Source organism: Gallus gallus, chromosome 3 (genome assembly GCF_016699485.2).
Source record: "Gallus gallus isolate bGalGal1 chromosome 3, bGalGal1.mat.broiler.GRCg7b, whole genome shotgun sequence".
Classification (NCBI taxonomy): Eukaryota; Metazoa; Chordata; class Aves; order Galliformes; family Phasianidae; genus Gallus; species Gallus gallus.
Genome location: NC_052534.1, coordinates 39,149,094 through 39,174,855, shown reverse-complemented (window position 1 = coordinate 39,174,855; position 25,762 = coordinate 39,149,094). Strand labels below are relative to the sequence as shown.

At 38.3% G+C, this 25,762-nt stretch overlaps 1 protein-coding gene across 1 annotated transcript in view; it reads left to right on the top strand.

The window, feature by feature from the left end:
- Window positions 1-25,762, top strand: part of DISC1 (disrupted in schizophrenia 1) — a 193,789-nt gene that overhangs the window by 153,375 nt on the left and 14,652 nt on the right. Inside the window, exons 11-12 of the mRNA XM_003640955.5 lie at window positions 18,452-18,695; window positions 24,075-24,119. Of these exons, the coding sequence (XP_003641003.5) occupies window positions 18,452-18,695; window positions 24,075-24,119 (289 nt within the window). The remainder of the gene's footprint in view (window positions 1-18,451; window positions 18,696-24,074; window positions 24,120-25,762) is intronic.

Here is a 25,762-nt window from a genome sequence, read left to right as displayed (position 1 = left end):
AATATAAGGTATAGTAATAAATATTGATGCTTCTAGGCTGTAAGGACTTGACTGATATAGCAGGCTTTTAGGCTTTTGTATATGAGAGTTGTCTTCCTTTGTACTGTATAAGCCTGGGCCTATTTCAGTCTTGGTTTTCTAGTACAATGAAGCTACAGGTTCCAAAATGTTGCCATTGAGATATGAGTGTCCTTCCCAGCCTTTACTGAGGATGTAAATGCATGAAATCCAAGTGCTACGTGTGTAGTACTTCAGCTGTACCAGTAGGTTTAACATCCATTTCAGAGTTCGTTATCAGTTTCTTTGTCCCCAGTTGGCTACCTGGAAGTTCTAGTCATACAGACTGTTGCAGAGGTGCCAAACTGCTGAAATTTCCCTTCCTGCCTATAATAATAATAAATCCAACAGTGTTGACTAAGCCTCAGGCAGGGGAGAACCGGTTGTGAACCACTAACAGTTTTTCAATATGTCAATAAGATAGTAGAGATCTTAGAGGTCTTTTCCAAACTTGATGATGCTATGATAAATGTAGAAGTGATGTGAGTTAGGGCAGTGAGATTGTATTCAGTGAAGACTTCTCTATGGGTATGTTAAGTGTGGGACAACTTTAACTCATCGCTGAGGGGTTTAGTTGAGATTTTACAGATGCTTGCTGTACCTGCTTAATCTAGTTCACTGAAAGTCAGATGAGCATCTTTACGTAGGATCCTTGTTCCTCCACAGAAATTGTATTTCTTCATCTCACCTCTTTCCCTGCCCGAGTGAAAACTCCGCTGCGGCCTTTGTGTCATTACCATGACTAAAGCCAGGTTCAATAACTACCCAGTTTGGCCATGAGCGAGCTCAAGTCAAGTGCCTGTTTGTAAATGATTGAGGGTCATAAACTGAGCATAGGAAAAAATGATCTACAGCTATAAGGACAAAAGATTTGGGTTGGAATTTTATGCCTACATGCTCTCTCTTAAATCAGTACTTAAGCACTTAATGAAAGTGGCCAGCTTTTTCAAAATGTGCGGAGTACTAACAAAGACTTTTGAGATCAGTGAAGACTGAGACTGTCAGTCATACTTTTTCTTAGGTGCTTAGATGTTGGAATCCAAGTTTAGACTTAGCAGTGACAGATATTCATCTAGTTTTGAAGATATCCATAAAATCACCTCTTTTTTTAAATGAGTAAGAAACATCTAGTCTGCATTTCTGCAGGAAAAGTCATCATCTGCTAGCTTATTTAGCACAGTGAAAGTCAAGAGATGTGACCAATTGTTTATCAGTCACATTTTACATATACCCTGTATCTCATTAAATCTCTGTCCTCTAGTAAAGTCTATTTTCTTCTATTGTGGGAGGGAGGGGGGGGTGAGAATGCGTGTTCATAGCAAGGTTGATCTTTGTGTGATTTATATCTGATAGCAGGAGAAAACAAAACAAACTTGTGGAGGAACATAGAATTTAAAAAACAGCTATCTTACAGACCATTGCCCTTACAGAAGCTAGTAAAAGTTCCATGGCAAATACAGTTGTCTTATAAAGTGTTGTGTAAAAACATGAATTCAGTTATATCACCAAAACATGCTGCAAAAGCATTTATTTCTTTCAGCTAAGTCTTACCTTTGGAGATTCTGCTGATGTTCTTACAGTAGTAGAGAAAAAATAAGCAAGCTGTTTTACTAAATATATATACACACACATAGGTCGCTCAGAAAGTAATGCCTCACATCACGGCAACAAAATATAATGGCATATTGACAGTAAGGCTCAACCTCTACTGCCATACCACCAACATCCACCTTTTATGTTGTGGATCTACATCATAAAATAGGAGGCTTTACTTTCAGAGCATCCCTGTGAGGCTTTTATATCAAAGAAAATTAAGTATTATTAGTAACACAAAAATCAGCTCCATGAGATATAGTATGAGATAAGTGCTTTATTTTTCAGGAGTCCATCTGCTACATATTTGTAGAAACACATTTGGAATTCATTATCCCTTGTGAAACTTATTAGAAATTGATAACCTGTGAAATCTGCACTCTGGAGTGGATAGAGGAAGTGCAGCAGAATTGTTGTTTCTTTTTTGTACGGCTCAATTCACATTTACCTTAAGAATACTTTGTGTTGTGTGTTTCTTTTTTCTTATGCCAAATATTTCGTGGGTGACACTGCGTGTAAACAGAAAAGTTATGCCTAAACCATAGCCTGAACAATTAATGACAGGCATGTGATGCGATGATGGGAAAAAATGCATTTGGGTAGGGGAAGCGGCAGAGAAAAATGCACTTTAGATGGGAGGAGGCAGAGAACAAATGAAACATCAGGAAAGACGAAAGACCTGGGGACCATCATTTATCCCTCCACAGAATGCAAGAGCCAGACCTGCTGTAGCAAATTGAACCCTGAGGCAGCAGAAACCCCAGAAGGAGCTGGCTTCATCACTAATTAAATCATTAGGCTTCTAAACGTTTCTTGAGACAGCGATGGATTTCTGCAGTGAGGTGAGGTCCCTGTGTCCAACTGGAGCTCTTCAGTCTCCTGCACTCAGAGCTCTGTCTGAAGTCTGACACCATGCTTTTGAAAAGTGGTATCTGAGCCTGCAAGTCTAAGCTTGCGAATGTTTTAATGACAAAACCTTTCTGTGGCAGCCTACAGCTTCTTATGTACTGTAAGGGAAAGATTTCAGCTTGGGCTGTTGGTGTTCTGTGTATCCTGGAGTAGAAAGCCAGCCCTCTGCTAGAGGACAGTTGCTGCTCTAAGGCTTCTCTCTGGCTTTCCAAAGCTTCTCCTCACATGCACAGCAGCACAGGCTTGCCTGGGAATGGCAGATGGCCTACGGTCATTTTGTGTAACCCCTGACCTGCCTCGGTTGCACTGAGGGCTGTTCAGCTGGTGGCAGCATCTTAGCAGAGCGTGGATATGGCTGAAATGCCATCTTTGCCCTCACTAAGACTGCATGTTTCGTGCGTTGCTTCCAAGGGAACCCACAGCACCATCCATCCTGTATAATCATCAGATCTTATTTTGTTTACCCACGGTTCTGCTGCAGCAGTGCTGAACACAGGTTAGGCAAAATACTGGATACTTCCAGCGACTCATTTAGTCCCTTTCTTCTTCCCAGCTGGTCTAAGTCGCACACAGCTGTGAGAACATTAGCTCCGAAATGGTGAGCAACAGACGCTGTATATGCTGTGATGCATTCCTTTGTATCTCACGGGCCACATGGCGATGGCTTCTAAATCCCTTATCGTAACCGCCTCAGGCTGGAAACAATTTTTTGTACTAGCTGATGTAAAGATGACATTTCTTGAGCTGAGGGAATTTAATGTGATTGTACTCATCTCCAGGCCTCGAAAGATTATTCTGTGACTTCCATTCATCACATAATTGTGGAGTTTTAAGAGCTTTTTTCTAATTCCCAGATAGAAATCATGAAATTATTTTGGGGGAATAATGTTTTTCAGGAATAACTGGTGACAATTACACAAAGGTGTTTTATTGAGCTATTTTCTCTTATTCTGCAAGAATAGGGAAATGAATAGATATGCCTGCAAGTAAGATGTAGTACTGCAATGCCTGTGTTTTGCTGTTACTGATTGTTAGTGATACAGCACCTTGTAACTTTTCAAATGTATGTAAAACCTTTTGTCTTTAATTGATTCCCTTTCACTATATGTCTTTGTTTTCTCTTTGGCAATGGCTGTTCTCATTTTAATGGTGGCTTTTTTCAGCTCATGGGTGCGCAGTGTGGGAAATACAGTGGAGTCCTGCTCCACTGTAAGATTTGCTCATTTGCACTTGTTCAGTGAGGGGTGAAGGGGATTGTGTGTGTTTAGCACAACTTGCATTCCTGTAATGGAAATTTGTGGTTTTTCCATGCAAGTGATATTTTTATGTAATGCATTTGAACATGTCATCTTCCTTGAGCTTCCTCCTTTTAGGCAAGACCTCCAATGTCCCGAGGGGCCCATACCATAACATACAGGTCAGCATTAATTGCTAACCCATCACTTCCCAGTTTACTTAAAAATGAATGCTTTTATAACAGCCATCCTCTTCCTCTATTACTCATCCTGTTAGTTTACATACCAAGTGTTTCGGGTCTCCTTTGTAAGGTACTAAGGTTCAGAAATGTTTCTGGGAGCAGAGCTGAGTATGGATGCTCTCAGAGTACACTGAGGGGATGGTATTTCTTGTGGCTGACACATGGAAAAGCCTGTGTCCTTGTGGATGGGTAGCTTTGTCATCTGGTTACAACTTTCTGTACTGTTCTTGTCTGTATGGAGTATAAATCAATATAACATTGAATATATGAAGTTAGTTACCCAAAATGGGTTGTTTGCCCATGACTTTAAGCTGTTGCTTGAGTGATCCTTCTCTACCTGAAGAAGTGCTTGTGCATGTCAGTGCAATCACCTGTGCCTTTGTAACAAAGGGCTGTCAAACTAAGTACGCTCTGTGATTATCTGGAATGCTGAAAATTTGCAATGTCGTTAGAAGTTGCTGGCACTGAATGTAAAAACGGTAAACGAGTTACCAGATAAGCCTGTAAAATTGGAAGAAAATTACAATCTTATGTGATATCTGAAGGCATTCTGCCTCAAATGTGCTTTTATGTTCTTTAGAGTGAAAGTCTCTCTTTAACATATTGTGTAGTTTTATCATACTAACGGGTTCCCAAAAAGCCTTCAACCACCAGCAAAACACCTATCTGGGTTCAGTAATGTTTAAAAAACTCTGAAGTGTCCATCAAACCCACATGGGGATGATTGAACACGTTTCTTTGGAGAATCAGTTGTCCTTGTTCTGAACAATATATTCTCTTTGTTTCAGTTAAATTACTTTTCAGTTTACATGAGAGGCACTGTCATGAATACAGGATTATTGTTTCTTAAAGGCTTATGTTGTCCTAATATTCTTTTCCAGCCTGAAAGCAGCAACTTATGTCTTTGCACTCACTTGCTGTGGAAAGGTTATGATATCATGAATTGAAGGATTATATCTTCAGCTGTGTAGCTGGTAACAAGAACTTAGGATCTCATAAACAAAAATAGCATTTTGAATAGATTTCTGTAGGGAAGGGAGAAATTAGCAAAACCAGTGTATGTATGCAGAGTTGCTCCCACTCGATATTCAGAAACAATATTCAAGCTGTTTTATTACCCCACTGATCTTTTGTGTTGGTACAATTCTGGTGAGTGAAAGTTCACTAACTCAAAATATCCATGAATAAAAGGAGCTGTGAATAATGAAGCACAAACTGCTCAGTGTGCTAGCCAATAAATTACAGGTAATTTTTGCTTGTTGTACAAGCCCAGCTTTATTTAGGGCATTTTAAATAGTTATGAAAATTTAGTTTACATGATGGTGACTCCATTTAATGAATGAGTCTTAAGTATCCTTTCTGAGTGCTTTTTTTTTCCCCACCTCTACTTTAGATGTTTGTGTGCCTCCTTGTTTGCAGTTCTTGAAGTCAGTGTTCCTGGAGAGAGGGCTTTCTGATTATCCTGGTCTGTATTTTCATTTCTCTCTCCCTCTTTCTTCTACTCATCTCATTTCCATTTTTTAAATTGCATTTTATTCTTTCTTCATTTTGTTTCCAGCTTTATTTCTTAGTACTCTTATTTTGTGTATCTTCTCTCTGTATGTCACCAAGGACAAAAAAAAAGTTGTCAAAATTGAAATATAGAAATGCACTGGATTCATAGAAAATCTGTTCTTACCCTTAAACTTAGAAGACTGTTTCCAAGATACTTTAGACTCTATGACCACAGTGCATATTCTCATTAAATATTCTTCCTGTCTTCACAGTCCCTTGCAATATATTTGAAAATGTCTGCGATGTCCTGCCAGCACACAGTATCTTAGAAATGCTTAGCAAATTTAAATCTAAATAACCTCGTGAGAAATTTAATGATACTTCCTCATGGAAATGGATTAGCCTAGATTAACTAGGACTGGAGGAAAGGGGAAAATGTTTGCTGTTCTTTTTGTTTCTGGATGGGGGAAGTGTAGCTAAAACCCACTGGGGGTGGAAGCTGAAATAATCTTTCTGAAAGTGCAGCAGATTACAGCTTGTAATCGTGCCTCTTGGGCATAATACGCATTTCATCTTCATGGTGATCTGTTCCCAAGGCAGAGATCCTTTGCGGACAAATTTGCATCTTCAGCCAGGATGCAACTCCTGGTTCCCAACCTCTTACTTGTGTCCTTCAACACTGGCATTACCAGTGTTCCCACCCATCGATGGATGAACACATGCTGCATGGGCTGTAAAGATGAGGTAGGGCAAAGAATGTAATCTGCTTCTTCCACCAAGAATACTGGTTTCAGTGGGGACAGAGATGTGCAAATATGTACATACACAAATATGCACACCAAGTGCAAAAATGAAAAAGATCATTGCTCCTGGTATTCACCAGATAGGAGATAATTGTATCAGTGGGACCCACCGTGTCTTTTGTGGCAGCAACAGGGAACTTCTGGCTTTGTAATGGTAAGAAAAGTGCTTGCTGCTGGTAGAAAAGGACTTTGTTTTGATTCCCAAGTAAGCAACTTTTGACTGAGGTTTGGAGAGGGCCATTTGCAGAAGGGGAGGTGTGTGTTGGGGGTAGGGGGCTTTCAAATCCAGCATTTCTCTATGGGGAAGGAAGCATGCACAGATTTTATTTTTCCTTTTCAAGGACATACATGTATTTTGATAAATAGTGTTCCCAAAACATTTTAAAATTAATGTTTGGCTACTATATGAAACAGTAAACTGAAGAAGAACACAGAAATTGCAAACTCAATGGTTTTCACTGCCTTTTTTCCTTTAACTTTTTTTTTTAATTACTTTATTTTTCACTAGTTGAGGTGATTGATTTGATTAATCTTTTTAATTGAGAGATGGAGGAACTGTGGTATGTGACAATACCGGTTTATGATAAGCAGAGGAAATCTACATTCCTTTTAAATCTGCTCTCAGTATTGAAACTAGGTTTTTGGTGTTTTTCTGGGGGGGCCACTTTCCAATGTCTCTTAAAGCTTCAGAAAAAACAAAGCACGTGGTCACACAGCCTTTAGTAACTCTGTCCATATTAGTTAAGATTTCAACCAGGCTAGAGTTTTTTTAAAGTTACTGAATTAACTTGAGTAGATAGTGTGCAGCATAGGCAAAGATGCAGTGACAGAGGATTGTGCTGCTTATTCATAAGAAAGCTTGCTCCCTTCACTCCTTCCCTTCGGGCTCTTTGTCTTCCACTCATTTTATACTTAGCATAGCAAAAATCATCAGAGGGCAAGGCCGGGTCTCCCCTTCTAAAAACAGAAAGTATTTTCCTTGCTTACAAAGAAAAAAAAAAGTGCTAAAAGTTCACAGCCTTTCTAGATGGTTAGTAATTGTGTATTTTGTTAGGATCTTTTCTTCTCCTGTATGCCTTTTTCTTACGCTGCATTGTTCTAGTGCTGGTCAGTCATGCCTACAAAACTACAGTTCAACAATCTGCTGGAACTCATTATCGTCACAGTAGTCCTCTGTGCCACAAACTCCTGCCTCACCAAGAATAAGTAATTCTGCATCTCTTCGCTGCTGCTGCTGCTTTGGTGTACTGAGATTTCTCAGTTTTGGAGCAGAAGTAATGTTTTCCCTTTTTTACTTTTATTTTTTGTCAGGCATTTGTGCTCTTCCATGGTTTGTCATCTCTTTCTATGTCACTGAATTATGTGAATTTTATTAAGAGTTTGTAATTCTAATTCATCTTTTTTTCCTTGATCATTGATACTCATTAATGTAAGAGAATTCCATTCTGTGAATGGTGAATATCTGGCATGGCTAATATCAGTTGCACTGGCTTCTTCCTCCTGAGATTACGCTCCATTGGCATTTTGACTTGAAAGCCTGTAAGTTTCCCTTGCGGGTGTTTGTGATAGTTTGTATTTGCATTAATGAAGGAAAGGTTGAAGCAGTGAGCTTTGGTAATTTGTTTTAAATATATTTTCATTTCCCATGCAAAGAGGCTTTGGCTGTGAGATTGAAAGCTCCACTTGTTTCAGAAAGAGCATGTGTTTAGCCACTGACATCCTCCTCTGGTTTTCAGAGAATGTTTCAGATGAAGTCCCGGACCATCACCTTGACTCTGTGGTTTCTAGGAAGAACAGGATGTATTTGCTGTGTGCTGTAGCTGCTGAGGTGTTGCCTTTGGATGCTGTGTCAAGCTAAAGCACGGAGGTTTCATCTTCTCATACAGATAATGGAAACTGTGCAACAGCACAGCTAGCATTATTTGCAGATGTTTTGTAAGAGAACAGTGTCAGCTGAGAGGCATTCCAAAACTAGGGATTGAGTTTGATAACTTGATGAAATGCATCCAGTTGAGCAGAAGACTTTTTTCAGTAATTTTATGAGACTTTTCTCTGTCTTTTAATTTTTGCTGAGATGAAGGCGAGTGCTGTAAATGCTTAGAAGTGCTTCTCTTTGCCCATCACCATCACCTGTGCTTTGCCCAGCTCTTCCCAGCTGTTGTCTTCTCGGTGAGTTGATCTCATGCAAAGCTTTCTCCCATGTGGATATGTGATTATGTATATGATGGAGGAGGGAGAGATGTGCAAAGCTGTTTATTACCTTACTATCAGTGATGTTAAGTTGATGCTATTTTACCAGGTTCCCTGGTGGCTGCATGTAAGTTAACATAGGTACTGAGAAAGATTTGATCTCTTCTGAACTTGGCAAGAAAGTCGTTCATAAATGGATATGCATTTTCTTACTGCTGCTGTTTTGAGTACTTCCCTATGAGCAAGACTCAAAAATAAGATATCACCACCTGCATAGCCCGAGTAGGAACATGTAGGATAACTATATTCCTACAACTGGAACAGTCCTTCCCGCTGGCATTTGGAAGCATTCATTACTCAATGTACTAACTGATGGGAGCATGCTGCTAGGTTGGGTAGGCATGCAGGCTCCAACCTGCATGTTGCAGCCAACAGGGTCCAAAAGGGAGAATCTGTAGGCCTTCTCTCTATACCAGAACAGGATTTGACCTTATTCAACCCCACAGTTCCAGCGGCTTGTATTGTGCCTTCAGTCCTTTCAGAGGAGCTCTGGAAGCATTCACCTATTGACATCAGTATTTTGCCAGCTCTCTCATTTTTCCAGGCATATCTTCCTAGTTACAAAGGTTCAGTTTCAAGGTACATTCCTACATGGTGAGAATATGTTATCTCTCCTGATAGTATCTTTTCTAAAAGGGCATTTCTTTATGTGTGCTTAATTCTTGCTCAGTCAGCAGTACACAAGATGATTCATGTTCCCAAATTCACTTGACACTGATATTTGCAATCTGGCACCCTTTCAGAGAAGGAATATATTATAAACTGTGGCATTTTAAATTGGAGAGCAGAGGTGAATAAAGAATAAACATGGGAGAATTGTAAATTCCTTCTGTACGCTTCCTAGCACTTGTGGTCATAGATGATAATAAACACTAAGAGATCAGGCTCATTATTCTAATTGGTTCACGATAAGAATGCATTCTTCTGTTGGTATAAATAGACATAGCTGTGATTGCAACAGGATGGATTTCTGACAGCTGAGAATGTGGCCTCAATTCAAATGCTGTATTTTCTTCCCGTTGCATACTTTTGGAAACAAATGTATTTTCTTGGATTAGAGCTAGTTGTGGCTTTAAAAGCCACTAATTTCCTCCAGTTTCAGTGAAAGCCACTAGAATTTGAATCTGTTTTGAGGCTCAAGTTCGTGATAGCACTTAGGTTTGTGCAGCAGCTCGGTGATTTGAACAGACCTTAGATGAATGCACAAACCCTGAGATATGTGCTTTTCAAAACTAGGCTTAATTTATGACCCTTCTTTAAATCTCATCTGGGATCAGATATTATACAGTGCAGATAAAGATCTCATTCCAGCAATCCCCATTCATTCAAAGTTATAATAATAATCAATCTAACTGTTTAATGACATTGTGGGGCTTTGCTGTTATTGCAAGAGCCAAAGGTAAGCAGGATGCAGACTGAGTTATCAGTGTTGCTACCAAACTTGAAGGTGCTTCATCAGATTATAAATGAGGTGAATGATAAACTATGATTGAGAAGCTGGTTCTGTGGGTAGCTTAATAAGAAGAACTCCCTGATTGCTTTCTCTTCATCTATCAAAGTTTTTCTCTTTTAGAACAGACTATTTATAATTAACGTTCTCAATAGAGGTGAGGGTAAAGGTTCATAACTCTATACCTTTTCTTAAGAGAAACAAATAGTCCTAAAAGCAAGCAGTAAATTTTGACATTATAGAATAGGTAATATAATAAAAATAAACTACAATAAATGTAGGGACTAAATTGAGTAGTAAATTCTTCCTACAAGGTCCCTTCCTCCTTCCCTTGTAAATTAGTTGATTTCCCGCATTTGATTCATAGGTTTCCATTCCCGCATCCATCTTGCATTAGTGATCAAAGTGAAAAGCATCAGCTGCAGCAGCCTGTCATTTTGTGTTTCCAGTGGAGATAATTTAAGGATAACACAGTGACATTGAATATTGATAGAAAAATGACAGGCTGTGATTAAAGTTTTGTGCTGGATAAAATAAATGGCTGGAGGATTGAAGAGAAGACAAAAAAGTTGTTCAGCATTGCATGCTATCTTGTTTTTTAATAACCTCAATCAAGTTTCCATTACTGGTTTTAAGCACTAGAAAAATGTTCGTCTTCCTTATTTTGAACAGGTCTTTCAGGAAAGGAAGAGCAGTCGTAAAGCATAAAGACATCTCACAAAAAAATACCAGCATAAGACAGAATTAACTTCTTATATCAGTTTTGTCTTCTGTGGATTTCAATTTAGCTTTTGATTCTTTAGTATCCCCAAAACAATAAGTTCTATTCTGAATAGAAAAGTTTGTGGATAATGATTCTGTACTGTAAAGGCTTTTTTTTTTTTTTTTTTTTTAATTAAAAAAGTAGTAGACATTATCAGACATGTATGTGTTTCTCTTCACTGAGATCACCATGAGGGGCCACATACTTTAACATGAAGTTAACGGTCCACTTGCAGCTCTTCCTCCTAATGCAGTTTGTCTTGCTTTCTACCCTAAAGGTTATGTTTTCAGCATTGTGCATCTAAGCTGCTGGCAGAAGTAATTCATTTACAAGTACAACGCTGGAAACTGCCTATGCTCACAGCCCCGCTTTGTTTATCCTGCTTTGTCAATTTCTTTGTATCACTTTGTCAATTATTTTGTGAAAAATTTAATAGACATGGTACATTGATTTAGACTTCAATGCTACTACCATTACATTAAAAGAAAAGTATTTATACTAATTAAAAGGGCATATTTCCTCTCTATACATACCTCTTCACATACATATACCTTCACATTCTCACATACTGTAAAATCCTTTGCACAAAGATGAATCAAGCCCATTAAAGTTGCTTACAAATAGAACACAATAGGCATAAATATACGTTGTGTATTTAGATCTTACCACTTAGCTAATTCTGTGTATATTTATTTTGTACCTGGTCTTTCAAGGAATTCTCATCTCAAGACTTTATCCAGGTCTACTGCAAGCAATAAAATGGCGATGTTAACCACTAGATAATGGCAAAAGGAAGAGAGGCAGGGAAGGTAAGAGTTAAGTTTTCATCTGGAAGGAATATAAAGACCTTTGGAGGTTGTTGTTGCAAGCCAGCAAGGAAGATACACTGTCCCTGGAGTGATGGTTCAGACAGGGGCAAAGAGAGATGTGAAAGAAGCAAGGTCCGTGAAACAGTAGCAGTAGTCTGAAGGAGTTTGTGCAGCATTTGTGTTATCTGTGTTGCAGCATGGTGTTTTTCCCTCCAAAGTGGTTTTGTTATGATTCAGTTCCATTCTGTGTTTCTTACACTGGCATTAGGGTGTCTGCAGTGTCATCTATGACTGGGATTTCTAACAGCACCGTCACTAGGACACTAAACTAGGCAATACAAAACATGTTGGCCAGAGCATACCTTAATAATGGGATATTCTTCTCTATTCTCCCAGTAAGTAAGAATTAGGAGTTAGGTTGTATTTGGAGTCCTCTAGAATTTGGGAACAAATTGGGAATTGAACTTATGATCTTCTTGGTCACCAAGCCCAGAAGAGATAGCTCTTAACCCCAGCATACTTAGAAGAATGTTGGCGTTCCCTAGCAACACTGTAGGGGTTAGATGGATGCAGGAGGCCTGGTTCCTCATATTCTGCCTGCTGCATCACCAGGTATACTCTGCCTTACTACATCCCTAAGTAGACAAGAGGAGGATGTCACAATCACAGTGTTGAAGGGCTAGTCTGAGCTGGGGGCTCAGCTCACCTTTTTCTTCAAATCTGTTCCTCTTTGCACATTTGCCTCTGCTCCTGAGGTGCTGTAGAAAGCAGAACCACTCCCATCATTCGTTATTTCAGCTGCAGGAAAACAGTGTCTATGTCTCTACTGCACTATCATTTTTTTCGGTAGTTCACTGTGGCACAGAGAACACGTCCGTGGCTCATAAACTTAGTTGTTAGAAGAGTCATCCTAAAGCATAACTTTAGGTGTTAAAAATGTAGGAGTCTAGAAGTTAGTTGGAAATTGTGAGGATTGATTTCTTGGGGTTGGTTGTCCAGAGCATTCTCATTAAATATCACATTTAAAGAGGGTCAGCTACTTGTTATTTTCTTCAAACTACTTTCCATAAAATATTGTGTTGCATAGTCTGCTAGATATTATTGTATGTTTTACAAGGGAGAAGACAAGGTTAGAGAAGCAAATCACTTGTGTCAGAGAAACATACTGCAAGCTTCAGACTTTGCCGAGGAGTTCCATTTAGTCTGTAAAGTAGGAGTGCGAGTAGGCTGTCATCTGGCAGGGGAGTATGGAGTCTCCTAACCTCCTGGGATTGAGTCTTGTTTTTACACGGAGAAATGCAATAATAGCACCAAACAGCAAATAAGTGTTGTCACTGAGCTTTGAAATAAGGGAGTAGGAAAAATAAGTCTTGCACACTGGGGGAGAAACACATGATCAAAACAATACAAAGTGAATTCATGAGATTTTCAGCTCCTGAGGAGATTGCAGAGAAGAGAGACAGTGCAGGGAACTGAGTTGTGAAATTGAGATTCTGTGACTGGTGTGTATAGAAGGGGTTTATAGGATTAGAGAAAGTTGCAGGAAGTAAAGAAAAAAAAAAGAAAAAGTCAGTTTTTTTATTTCAGATATTCAGAAAAGGTGACGTTCTGGGGTACAGGCAAGGGATGGGGGGAAAGTTTTGCTGTTCAGACAGAGTTCATGTTTTTTTCTCTTTTCCTGATCCTTTTTTTCTTCTTTCTTTTTAAGTTCACCATCTGTGAGTTGCAATATGATGAGCCCTAGCTGTATCTTCTCCCTTATCAAACTGCTGTTGCACACCAGCCAGATGGACAGGGAAAACAGGGTTTTATGAGCCTTCCTCTGCCTAGAGCCTCATGTGACCCACTGATAAGAATACTGTAGTTCTCAGTTTGTTCAACGGATTGGTTGTAGGCATCTTAAAATATAACAGCTAACATTAAAATCAAGAACAGATCAGGCTGGAAACCTTGTTTTATAAACAAGGAAAGCAAAACATATTCCTGAAGTTGTAAATACTCGACAAATACAAATAGAGCTCTTAATGCATGAATGAATTAATACAATAAAACAAATCAGAAGGGTGGGTTTCCACAAAGAGTAAAGCGATATGGTTTTCTTCCATCTCCTAGTTCCCTGTCAGTTAAATATTGCTCCATACTTTCTTTCCTTTGCTTTCTCCCTTTGTTCACTGTGTGGTTGTTGCCTTAAGAAAAGACAGCAAAGATACAACTAAATGTGGAGTAAGATGAGCTAGTTCTTTCCCTATGGTGCAAAATATAAATAGAACATGAGAGACCAAAATACAAACAAACTTTCCCTAGTTTGTGCAGTAGAACAACAGTGAAGCAGTATATAGAGCAAAAACTTCTGATTCCAATTGCTGTTTTCCATCAGCCTCACTATTTTCCAATAATTTTAACTCACAGTGAAAATCCCTTTGGTTCCTGCCCAATTGTTGTTGTTGCACTTCGTTTGCTGTCTTGTCAAGAGAAAACTACCTTGAGTGTCAGTGAGTGCAGTGTGTGAACAAACATGCCTAGTACTGGAAAAGGGTAATGGCTCACCCATTAGAAAGAAATTGTCTGGAGTAGTTCTTCTTAGTTAATCACCCCTCCTAAGTTAGCCTTTGTTTATGCAGTTTCCAAATGTATGTTTTACTATGTTGACTTTTAGCTCTGCTCTTACTCTCAGTGGCTTCTTACAGGGATTTCCCCTTGCTGTCTTTAAAATAAGCAAGATCTTGTATCAACATACAATGTTGACCTCGGGGCATCCTAAACCACTTTTAACAGTTCACTCACAAAGTGGCATTCCTAAAAGTGAGAGATACTGAGATTTACAAGTACTGACATCTCCCTGTGTTGATTCCGAAGTGCTTTCTAGGAGTTTTGGGGAGATTTTTTTTCTAAACGAGGCTTAATGTAAAGTCTTTTGACTATTTTTACATAGGCATGTTTTCATTTAGGGTATAATATTCCGGAACTGAGTGTGCCTTTTGTACGTCTGCAGAGCTTTCAATAAGAAAGTCGTGTTCTCAGAGTTCCAGTTAACACTATAAATAGCTTTAGAATAATGTTGTGCTGAGAGCCACATAAAGAACTCCCATTGGTATTTCTGGGAATTTTGTGGAGAGACTGAGGAGCAGTGTTCAAGGAAGTAAGAGAATCCTTGTTGGATATGACTCTCAACAAGATTTTCACACAGTATTATGTTTAGATTGAAGTTGCCCTCCATATTCCTGCACTTCCTGGTGTGTGGTGGTGTTCCTTGGAAAACTGCTTGTGGCTGCCACTTCCTACTTGAGACTTTGCAAAGGCATCTGCAACTACGATTTCAACAGCTGCTTTATGAAGAAAGTTCACAGATAAGCCTCTCTGTTCCACAGTCATTTCCTCTGGTCTATAAACAGCTCTGTTTCTCTGACAGTTCTTTCATCATCATCAACTTGACTGAATCCAGAATTCTCCTTCCTGTTTCTATTTGTGTTACGGATGTCTCAGGCATTCTTCAGGTCAGCCTAGGCCTGCTGGTGTAGATTCTTTTTGCATGGTATCGTGAAGGTAAGATCTGTCCGAGGTATCCATCCAGATAAAAAAATTACTTGTATTGAGTCTTGCATCTCAGTTATTTCAACATACATTTCTCTGGCATCAACTTGACAAAAGCAGTTTTACCCTACTCTCATTCAGTCAAAAAGCCATTGCTAATGCAGTGACTGTTCACTTTCTCTCCCTCCTCATTTTAAATTCTGTGATTCTGATCATGTCACTTTGTTTGATTTTCTTCATTGGTTCCTTCTGTTCTGTTACATTAAACAGAACAACTAGCCTTCACTCCCTAGGCTGTTCATGGTCTTTTTATTTGGTATCAAAACACCAATTTCCATCTCAAGATGCTGAACAGCATTGGTATCCATCGCTTGTCCATTATGCTTTTATACTAGCATCTTTTGTCTTTCCTCCATGATTTGTTTATGGAGGAATGGAAAATTTCAACAGCCACAGATCTGTTTCATTGGCCTCCTGCAAATCCTTAGAATTCTCACTGACTGTGATACCTCCATGTGCTTGACTGTGATTAGACTAATTACTTGCTGATGTAACTAATTGAACTGTTGTACTGTAACTAACGCACTATATGTTCATTCCACTGTTGTCTCAGTGTTTCTTTGAACATTCCTGCCTGCATCTAGCTCTTTGTAATCTGGCTGATATTTGTACAAAACCCAGCACTTGGGACTCATGAGCCCTCTGGCACTTGGAAGTTCAGAATCATTGGGTGATTAAGGTATGCTTTGTTGTTGCTGAGTTTGTATAAATGGCTGATGGATTGTGACGTGTTGTGGATTCCAGCAAGTAATTTCTCCCACCTCTGTTGAACTTGCCACACATACCACTTCGTTAGGAATGTACAGACAGGCATCTGGAGATTAATACATCCTAAAGTATTTGTAAATATAGGAATAATATAAAAACAAACCCAATTTTGATCCATTTTTTCGAAGAGTTGCATGCATGAGAAATTCACTGTCTTCAATATAGGCACCCACAGACTTTTGACTTCCTAGATTTCAAATGTGCTTTTACTATGTATTAAGCATAGAAAAACTCTGAAATTCAGTTGATCTTCTATACCTGATGTAAAATGTACAGATTTTTCCTGTTGGGGCCAGAATACTTTATAATGATTATTTGTTCTTTGTTTCCTTGTCAACTATTTACAGCTTTCAAATAATTTCTATTGTAATACTGTTTTTGAAAAGTGCTTCTAAACATTGAATTTTGAAATAAAGACTAAAAGATGCAAAGTCCTTGGGCTTAGGTAGACCTGTAACATCGAAGCATATGTGCATTTACAGATATCAGTTGAAAAGTTCAGTGTAACATTATTTAATAATCTTTGGTGTCTTAGTTCAAGAGTTGTACTAATGCAGTGATAAAACAAAGGTGCCTTTGAAATAAGAGCAAGCTATTAGAGGTGCATTCAGTAATTGCTGATTAATAAAACAGGGGCAAGACATAACCAAAAGCATGTTGACCAAGGAGCTGAGTCATTGATGAATAAGTGCAGCCCAGGTGCAATTACTTGCATATACGTTGTTCATCTTTTCCACTGTGTATACCACGTGTATCAGTATCACTGTCCTAGTTATGTCAATAGAGCTCTTCATTAAAATGAAGAGCCAAAACAAAGTTATCCACTGAAAATTATTACTCAGGCCTGTACTGTGTCTTGAGCCTTTTATAACGTGCCATATGTAACTGCAAACAAACCTCTGCAAAAAGCAAGGAAATGGGTTTATGCAAATCTGCAAAGAAATGTTCTATGAAACCATGATGGTGTGACTGACAAGAACAGAAACAGTGGGGGTTATTTAGTGTTTCTGGCTTGGGAAGTAAGATGCTACCTACATAGAACTATAATCCAGTCAAGGTTACTTTCACTGTCTAATTAGTGACATTGTGAACAACGTGAGGGAGACCAATTCGCGGACCTCATGCTGCATGCTGCCTTCAATAAGCACTGGTACTGACTCATAAGAACAGATTAAGTACCTCAGCTTAAGGAGCCCAGTTTTGCTTCAGTCTCAAAATACTGCTTTGTGAAATGTACAGCTTGGCATCTTGTGTTTGTAGAGTTTAAAAATGTACCTTTGTTAGATTAATGAATTCATTGTAAGCAGTGCAGCTCCTTTATCCCTCATACAGAATAAAAGATAAGCTAGTATTTAATTTGGTCAGAAAATTTAAAATCAAATAGTTATTTTCCTTCTTTTAATCACTTTTAATTGCCTACTATTATATTGCAAATTATATAATTTGAAAAGCACTGAGAAAAAGTATTGTGGTTATTAGATATTAGTATTCAAATCTGTCTAGAAGTGTGTATTACCATGGGAATCAGCACTTCTGAGTCCCACACCAGGCCATACCAGTGATCTTCTATATTTTTGCAGGCAACTTAATCCTTTGGTTCCTTAGAGACAAGATGTATTAAATGGAGATGTGACCACATCTCTTATGAGCAATGTGATGTTAGTATTCAGTGTCATGTTCTGAAAAAGTGACTATTCCTAGAATTCCTTTTTTACTTCAGATGACAGCATCTACTTGAACACATCTCAGTATTTGTAATTTACGTGCATTTGTAATGTACATGCACAGCCCTGGGAAATGAGTGATAGATTAAAAGTGTGAAGAAATTTGGTATTTTGAATTTCCTATTTTTTTTTTTGGTAGAATTTCAAAATTAAAAAAGAAAAAAAAATGCACACACAAGAAAACCCAAAAGAACAGTTTAGGGAGAGATAAGGCCAACATTCAAAAGTAGAAGTCTGAAAAAGGGTATTACCAGCTTAATCTGATTCTCTAGGGTTGAAGCATGCACATTTCAGCATAACGAAAAAATTAGAAGTCATGGCTGTACCTATTTTCTAAACACTAGAGCTGATTTAACGTGGTAAATAATGTGATTGCTGATCCATTATCTTCTACAAGAATTTGAAAGCTGCATGACTGCTTTCAGGCTGGCATACCTGATAGAATTAAGAAAGTAGTGGCGAGTGCAAGGTTTCTGGACTTGCACTGAATCAGGAGATTGTCACGTGTAGCCAGTGTACGCTGTAGTGTTGGAAACAACATCTTAACACAAAGATTTCTTTTTAATGACATCTGCTTTACAGTAAGACCATCACATTTTTGCTTTTCAGTTTGAAATAGCTCCGTGGAAGCATTTTGATTTGCTGTTGTTTTTCCATTGTTTTTGTTTTCCTATCTAATCACAAGCAGTAACCCCAAAGTTACTTGAAATAGCAACTGTTCTCCCTGAACTGTAGTTTTATTTTCTTTTGGCTTTTATTTCAGCTGCGGGAGCCAGCTGCTTCAGAGAGTGTGGGAAGCTGACTTGGAGGCCTGTCAGCTGTTGATCCGAGGGTTTCAACTGAAAGAAACCAGTTGCTGCAGTTTTGAGGAAGAGGAGAACCAAATGGACAAGCTGGAGATGGCTGCTGATGGCCCTTCTGATTCTGAAAAGAGGAAAGAAGATCACTTTCCAAAGGGCACGAAGTGGGACAGTGTTCCCTGCCCCAAGCACAGTAAGCTGAAACAGGTATTTGGAATACCCTACAGCTAGATTTGAAGCAATAGTGCTGTTTCTTATTTTGAGAGAAATAGTTAAATCTGGGTCAGCAGGGCAGGTTAAGAATGATCTTAACATCTGGCCTCCAATATGAGACATGAATAAAATAGCTTATTAGCTACTCAGAAGCCCTTGAACTCTTTTTCCTGTAACCATTAGTCTTCTCAAAACGTGGAAATTTTTCAGGCAGTAAATACAGAGTATACATCAGGGTTCAAAGGAAAAACAATTTTCCTAAAGATTCTTTATGTATTTAACAGAAATAACCAGCTGCTCCTCATCACACAGATGAGTTTCACTCTGAGTTAGTTCTGCTGACTAGTTAGCCCTGGGTTAGCTCGAGTGGGGAGGGGGTGAGTTTTCCTGCTCTAGTGAAAAGGTCAAAGGCTTTGTAGCTCAGCTTCCACTCGGCTTCCAGCACATAGTCAGTAATAAAAGAAGGAAAAAATCACGGGGGTTAAAGGGTCTGAGAAATTTCTTTGAAAGTTTTTGTGTTCTTCTGTGGAATGCCATCCTTGCTTAAATATTTATAACTACCTAAAGAAGAAACAAACAAAAAAAAAAACCCTGCACGGTCAAGGTAAAAAAAAAAAAAAAAAAAAAAAAAAAAAGCTGTTGAAAAGCTTCATCACCCAATAACAGCAATGTGACAAAAAGGCACTCCAACAGGAGTTGTTGGTTTTACTACCTTGGAATTTGATTGACAAAAATTGAAAGTGTACTTAATCGCATGTGGTGCTAGGTGCCATTGAACAGTGCATTACACTGAAAGCTGATATCACATTTTGCATTTATTCTGGCTGAGGCTTAGCAGAAAGCAAGGTGTTACCTTACTGCAAAAATCTTCCGTTTGAGTAAAATTCTGCTTTTAAACTAGGGTTCATCAGTACTTGCAGGCTAGGAAAGGTGCTCTGCAGGCTGAATCCACATAGAGGACATTTTTGTTGGAAATGATCATCTGTGGCTTTGAGCTTTGATTTAGTTTTTTTTCTCTGTGATCTCTCTTTTTTTTTTTTCATATTATATCCGTGATGAGTAGGCTGGAGTAATATGAGCAGCTTGGCTGGTTATGGAAAGCTGTGATTCCCTTTTGAAATTGCAGCTGGGAAGCTCTGGTGGGTTCAGAGCATTGTGTTTTTTTCCTGTAGTGCTCTTGAGATTCGTGCAATAGGTATCATTTCATCTGCAAGCCCAAGTCATTTCCATGAAAAGTGGGACTGCTGTCCCCTGGAATGGCATAAAGGTAAATGAAGCGTGGTGACTTTTGGTTCTGGAGTGAGGCGCAGTAGTCAGAAGGCTGGGTTGCCCAAAGAAAGTCTTACTGGTGTCTGTTAAGAGTTTTTATAACCAAGTGGAAGCATCTAATGGAAAAACACGTATTTGTCAAGATACCCTATTTGATGTTATCTACAAGGCTGTGCTGTCCCTGTGAGAGGAATAACTTGATGTGGTTACCTTATTTCTGGAATGATCCATCCCTTCAACTGTCCTCTCTGTTCTACTTCAGGAAATACCTAAAGGGAGGGTTGATCATTGAAGCAAAATGAAGAGTGACATTCTTTATATTTAGAGATTACTGAACTGCTAGCTTCAAAAGAGTACAGCAAGGGGGTAATAATACACATACAGGTACAGATGCCTTTGAAGGTGCATTTCATGCCCAGGTAATTAATTTACTTGATGGTGAAATGCTATAGACGAAGTGTTCCAGTTATATATCATGTTGTATCTGGCTAAATATAACAGAGAAGTGGATTTTTGTTGATGTATATTATAAATACAGTTTTGCATATAATTGTATCCTACTGTGTATGCAGAAAGAAAGAAACAAGAAGCAGAAGAATGAGAAAAGCAGAATAGATAAATGCAAATGACCTCTCACTTAGACCCTCAGATACTGCTTTGCAGGATGGCCATTTTTCATTTTTAATAATATACCATCACTATATATGATTTGTCCTGATATAAAATATGCAAGGTGTAAATTCTTTGAAAGTCCAGATATGTTACCATCAAATGTGAGCACAGTTTTATTAACCATCAGGTTACTTTACAGTTGTCATAACTATGTTTTCTAGGACAGCCCAGACATTTTTCTTCCTCAGTTCATTTGTGCAGTAAACTATGGCATTGTAACTAAGGCTTCCTTTGTAAAACTGACTGTTAACTGGGGAAGACTATCACATGCTTTGGCAGCTCAGCTTACAGAAACATCATTACTCATTTATTGGTCAAAATTAAAATGGGGCCAGCAAAAATTACCCTCAAATAATCTGATTTACTTAGGAATTAAGGTGTACCCCTCTCAACCACAGATACCTCAGACGAATATAATATTTTTAAAAATGATGGAGCAAAGTGATAGACAGTAGGCCTAGTTTCAGTCATGTCAAAGTCAGCTTGCTGTCTAATGTAGTTAGAATAGATTCTTGAATTTTCATACAGGCATGTACTCTCTATACAGTGACTAACTTGCTGAAAATAAGGTGCCCTGCCAGTGCAGTTCCAGTTGGTCTTCTGCAAACTAATTGGACTTGTTTTTTCTCCCAAATCTTGGAGGAATTCAAGGTGGATTCTAGTTTTCATTCCAGAAATATTCCAAGCTTTTAAACTGACTGCAAATTCCATTGCCCACATTGCATTGGAACAAGGTTAAAGTTGCTGAGATCGTTAGAATTGTAGTTACATATATATAAAGTACATGTGATTTCTAAAATATGTAGTAATATTTCATTTCTCTCCGGACATTAATGCCTGCCTATTCCACTCTTTATGAAATCTTGCTTTATCTTTTGCTTCTTGGTAATGTATGTGTAAAAAAAAAAAAAACTTTTAATAACTCTAGAAATACCAACAATAACTAAGAACCATAGAGATGTGTGTGTGCTGGGACCTCCTTAACACCAAGTGTTGTGATGAATGTATGTGTGCACTGCAAGCTGGAGTTCCTGACCTATCCTTTTTTCTTTTGCTGCTGCCTGGCATGCTGTGCAGTGTTCCCTCTTAATCACTATGAAGGAAAGAAACACCTACTAGATTTCAAGAAAATTGAGGTGATTAAAGTTACAAGGTAAAAAAATAAATAAAAATTCAGTAGTGTTAACTTTAGTAAGTCAGCATTTTTGGTAGCTATCCTATCAGAATTCTTTGTGGATCATTTCTCCTTTTTTTCACTATAACTGAAGCAAGAAGAAAGGGTAAGAGTTAGGGCTGTTTTTCTTTACTCGTCTCTGCATTCTTCAGTTTTGCCACTTGGGAAGATATTTCAGAACCTTTTCTTGATCACTGACTGGTGTTGGGAAAGCGTTCTGTCACTGCAGAGCATTCTTATCACTCACTGTTTATATAATAAGTAAAAAGTCATATTTAATGGACAATTGTGGGGAAAACAAGTAATTCAGTGTGGTGTCTCTCATTAAAAAGAAGTCATCACATCATATGACACATTTTTCAGAATTTAGCAATAGCAACCAACAAGAAAGCTTTGGTCAGCAGGCTGCAGCCCATTAACATGAATTGAGATAGCCTGTGATCCAGGAGGCAATTGTGCCATGTGTAAAGGACAAAGCCTTTAGAAAGCTAAATAAACAGCGCTCTCATTTGAGTTTTAATTAAATGTTGTGTTTGTAGAGCTTTAAAAGTAATTTGGAAACTTTAAATTTAATCATCTTTTTGAATGTCAGCATTAAGCATTGGTGAAAGTCAGTGTTTGACTGTTTTCTGCATTAATCCAGGGAAGGGTTGCTGTAAAAGAAAAAAAACAAAACCGTCGCTGGCTTGTATGCAATGGTCAGATCATTGTTGCACAGTCGCACATGTTGTTGTGCAGTAAGATGCCCCTTAGTTGTGAGCAATTCTGCCATAGCTATTGGCAAACATGGCAATTCTTTAGATAGTGCTCCCAGAATTGCAGGGATTGGAAAGGACCTCAAAACATCATAGAGTCCAACCCCATTGCTCAAGCAGGTACCCTTCAGTGGGTAGCACAGGTCGGTGTCCAGATACGGGTCTTGAATATCTCCATAGAAGGAGACTCTACCACCTCTCTGGGCAACCTGTGCCAGAGCTCCCTCACTCTTACTGTGAAGTTCTTCTACCTATTAGTATGGAACTTCCTATGTTCAAGTTTTAGGCCATTACTCCTTGTCCTATCACTACGCACCACTGAGAAGAGCCTGGCCTGATCCATTTGCCTCCCACCCCCCTTTAGATACTTACAAACATTAATCAGATCCCCTCCTAGTCTTCTTTTCCCCAGGCTGAGCAGACCCAGCCTTTCCTCATATTTGAGATGCTCCAGGCTCTTAATCATCTTTGTGGCCCTCTGCTGGACTCCTTCTAGGAGATCCCTGTCTTTTTTTAAGCTGCGGAGCTGAGAATTGGGCACAGTATTTTAAATGTGGCCTCACCAGGGCAGAGTAGAAGGCAAGGATTATCTCCCTCGACCTTCTGGCCACATTCTTTTTAGCGCACCCCAGGATACCATTGGCCCTCTTGGGAACTGTTATCTTGAGACACTTTTGTCTCAATACATGTAATGATTACAAGCATGTTACAGTAAAATTATAATGAGAAAATGAATACTACAGGTAAAATAAATTTAAACAACCTTTCTTCAGATAGACTTGGGAAATATCCAATAATAAGAATGATCTTATGGCAGAGTAATGACTTTATGCTTTAATATACAAATACATAATATACCCGTGATAATAAGTATTGACCTATCAAAGCAATATCCCTATCTCAGTTTATTTAAATATTATCAATATTGTTGTGTATGGTAAGTACTAATGTTTTTCCAATAATATTAACATGAGGTTTTTTTGGCTGCTCCTTGGCCAATCAAGGAAATGTTGGCTAACTTCTTACAGAATTTACAGATGAATTAAGTTTTGAGAGAGGAACCATAGTTACCACATATTATTAAATATAAACCATCTCTGATATTCTCTCACTTCTCTTGCCCACAGTGACTTAGAAGATTTGTGCTAGAAAACTTTTGTAGACTTCTGAACAGTGTATGTAGATTGGAAAGAGTCTGGTAGATAAGTTTATCTCAATCTATATTAAGTTTCTCAGTTTCAGAGCCCATGTCCTTGTTGGTTTTAACAGAGAAGCCAAAAGTCAGGCTTTAATAAAATGTATTTAAATTTAGCTTCAAATATTGGGTGGCTGCCACATCCCCACTATAAACCCAATTGAAATATTTCATAGGTGTGTAGAGAAATGATGTCATTGTTCAGCTTATATAACTTTATGTGCTATACCGTTTTTGAACATTCTATTGAAATCTTAACGTTTATACAACTTGTATCTACCATATATTTAATAACTTATATCTAACAGGTTGTTGAAGACATTTCATTTGGAGCAGAGGGTCATTTATCTGAGGTAAGTGTTTTCTAGACAGTATAAAGTGGTTGTATTATACAGACTCTTCTTGGGCTGAATTAAAACTAATGATATCTATTACTATAGCATTACCTTTGGGTAGAAATTTGAGAGCAAGATCACTATAAAGTACTCAGACATTTAGAAAAATGACACAGGCACAAATAGAGTAGTCCATTCTTTTATTCCGTTAAAGATAATGGCAAAATTGCTGTGTATTCTGGAGAGTTTATAGTTAAATTGCACTTTTCTAATGCTTTTTATACAAATGAACAACAGAACGGATATGCTGGGGAAAGGTAGGATTGATTATATTTAGCCAACAGCACTGTAGCACAATAATAACGTTTAAGGATGGAACAAAATCATGATGTTTTACTTGGCTCCATGTGTACCACAAAACATACCTTTATAAATCCCTTTGAATTTATTTGAGGAGTATAAAAGCATACAGCAGCAGAATATTTGTCAATAGGAATTTCATCTGAATAAAAATACTGCATGTTTGTCATTTTGCACTATTTTCATAAATAAAAAGATGTCCGATCCCATTCTATATATTTGAGCAAATTCCAGCATAATTGAGTAGCATGAGATGTATTTCCTATGAGAATAAGCGTTGAAAAAAATCTACTTTTTACTGTCTACATGCAAACTAGAAGTTCAGGTAATATATGCATAAGGAGATTAATACTGGATTGTGAGCTGTACTGTTTGAGCGTGGTCCAATTTTGTATCAGTATGCCTTGGGTTGCAACCTATGTATTAAAGAAATTAATATCTACGTGTTATGTTCAGACAGCAAATTAATGACATAGGTACATAATGCCCAATTCACCTCCCACAGCAGTGCACATCCCATGTGACAAGTATGAGTTATAAGTATTAGCCAAGAAAATTTATAAAAATAAAATGAGAAGTTTCATTTTAGGATAACTACTTCTATAATGTCTTTCTTTGGATTCCCACCAAAGATTTCAAAGGCTATAGAGCAGCTGAACTGCTCCAGGAAAGAAAATCTACTGAATTCAGATTATTGATCATGTATATGAGAGGACTGCTGAATGAGAACTTGCCTAGGATCCACTGCTTAGCTATGTGTGAATTCAGCATAAATAAAAATGGGAAGCCTTGAGTGTGAAGGTGAACTTTGCAAAAAATGGTCACCAGAAAACGCAAATAGCTTGTCTCAGCTGTGAATTTTGCTGTGAGTTATAGCAAAACCATTCAGGTACACGGTGGATGACATGAAGTAGAAGGTGGTCCCACAGGATAAGGGTAGCAAAAAGCTCTACTGCTGGAAAGGCAAAATGAGAGAACGTTGGTAGTGATAGGTGGCAGGAGAGCAAAATATTTTCTGGAAACTAAAAATTGCATTTGATCTAGACCAAAACAGATGAGAGGTCTGCAGAAAGCTTGTGTGCAGCACTGACCAGGATCTGCTGAAAGCCCAGATCCTGATTGAAGAAGTTGTACTTTTGCTCAGCAGCAGATGAGCCCGGGACATAAAAGTGGTATGCATGCTGGGCTTGTGAATGCACCAGAGAGCCCAGGCATATAGGGTTAATGCTGTGGAAGCCTTTAGTAAGCCTTTATGGTCTTACAGTCATCAGAGACAGAACAACTTTCAAAGTTTTGAGGGG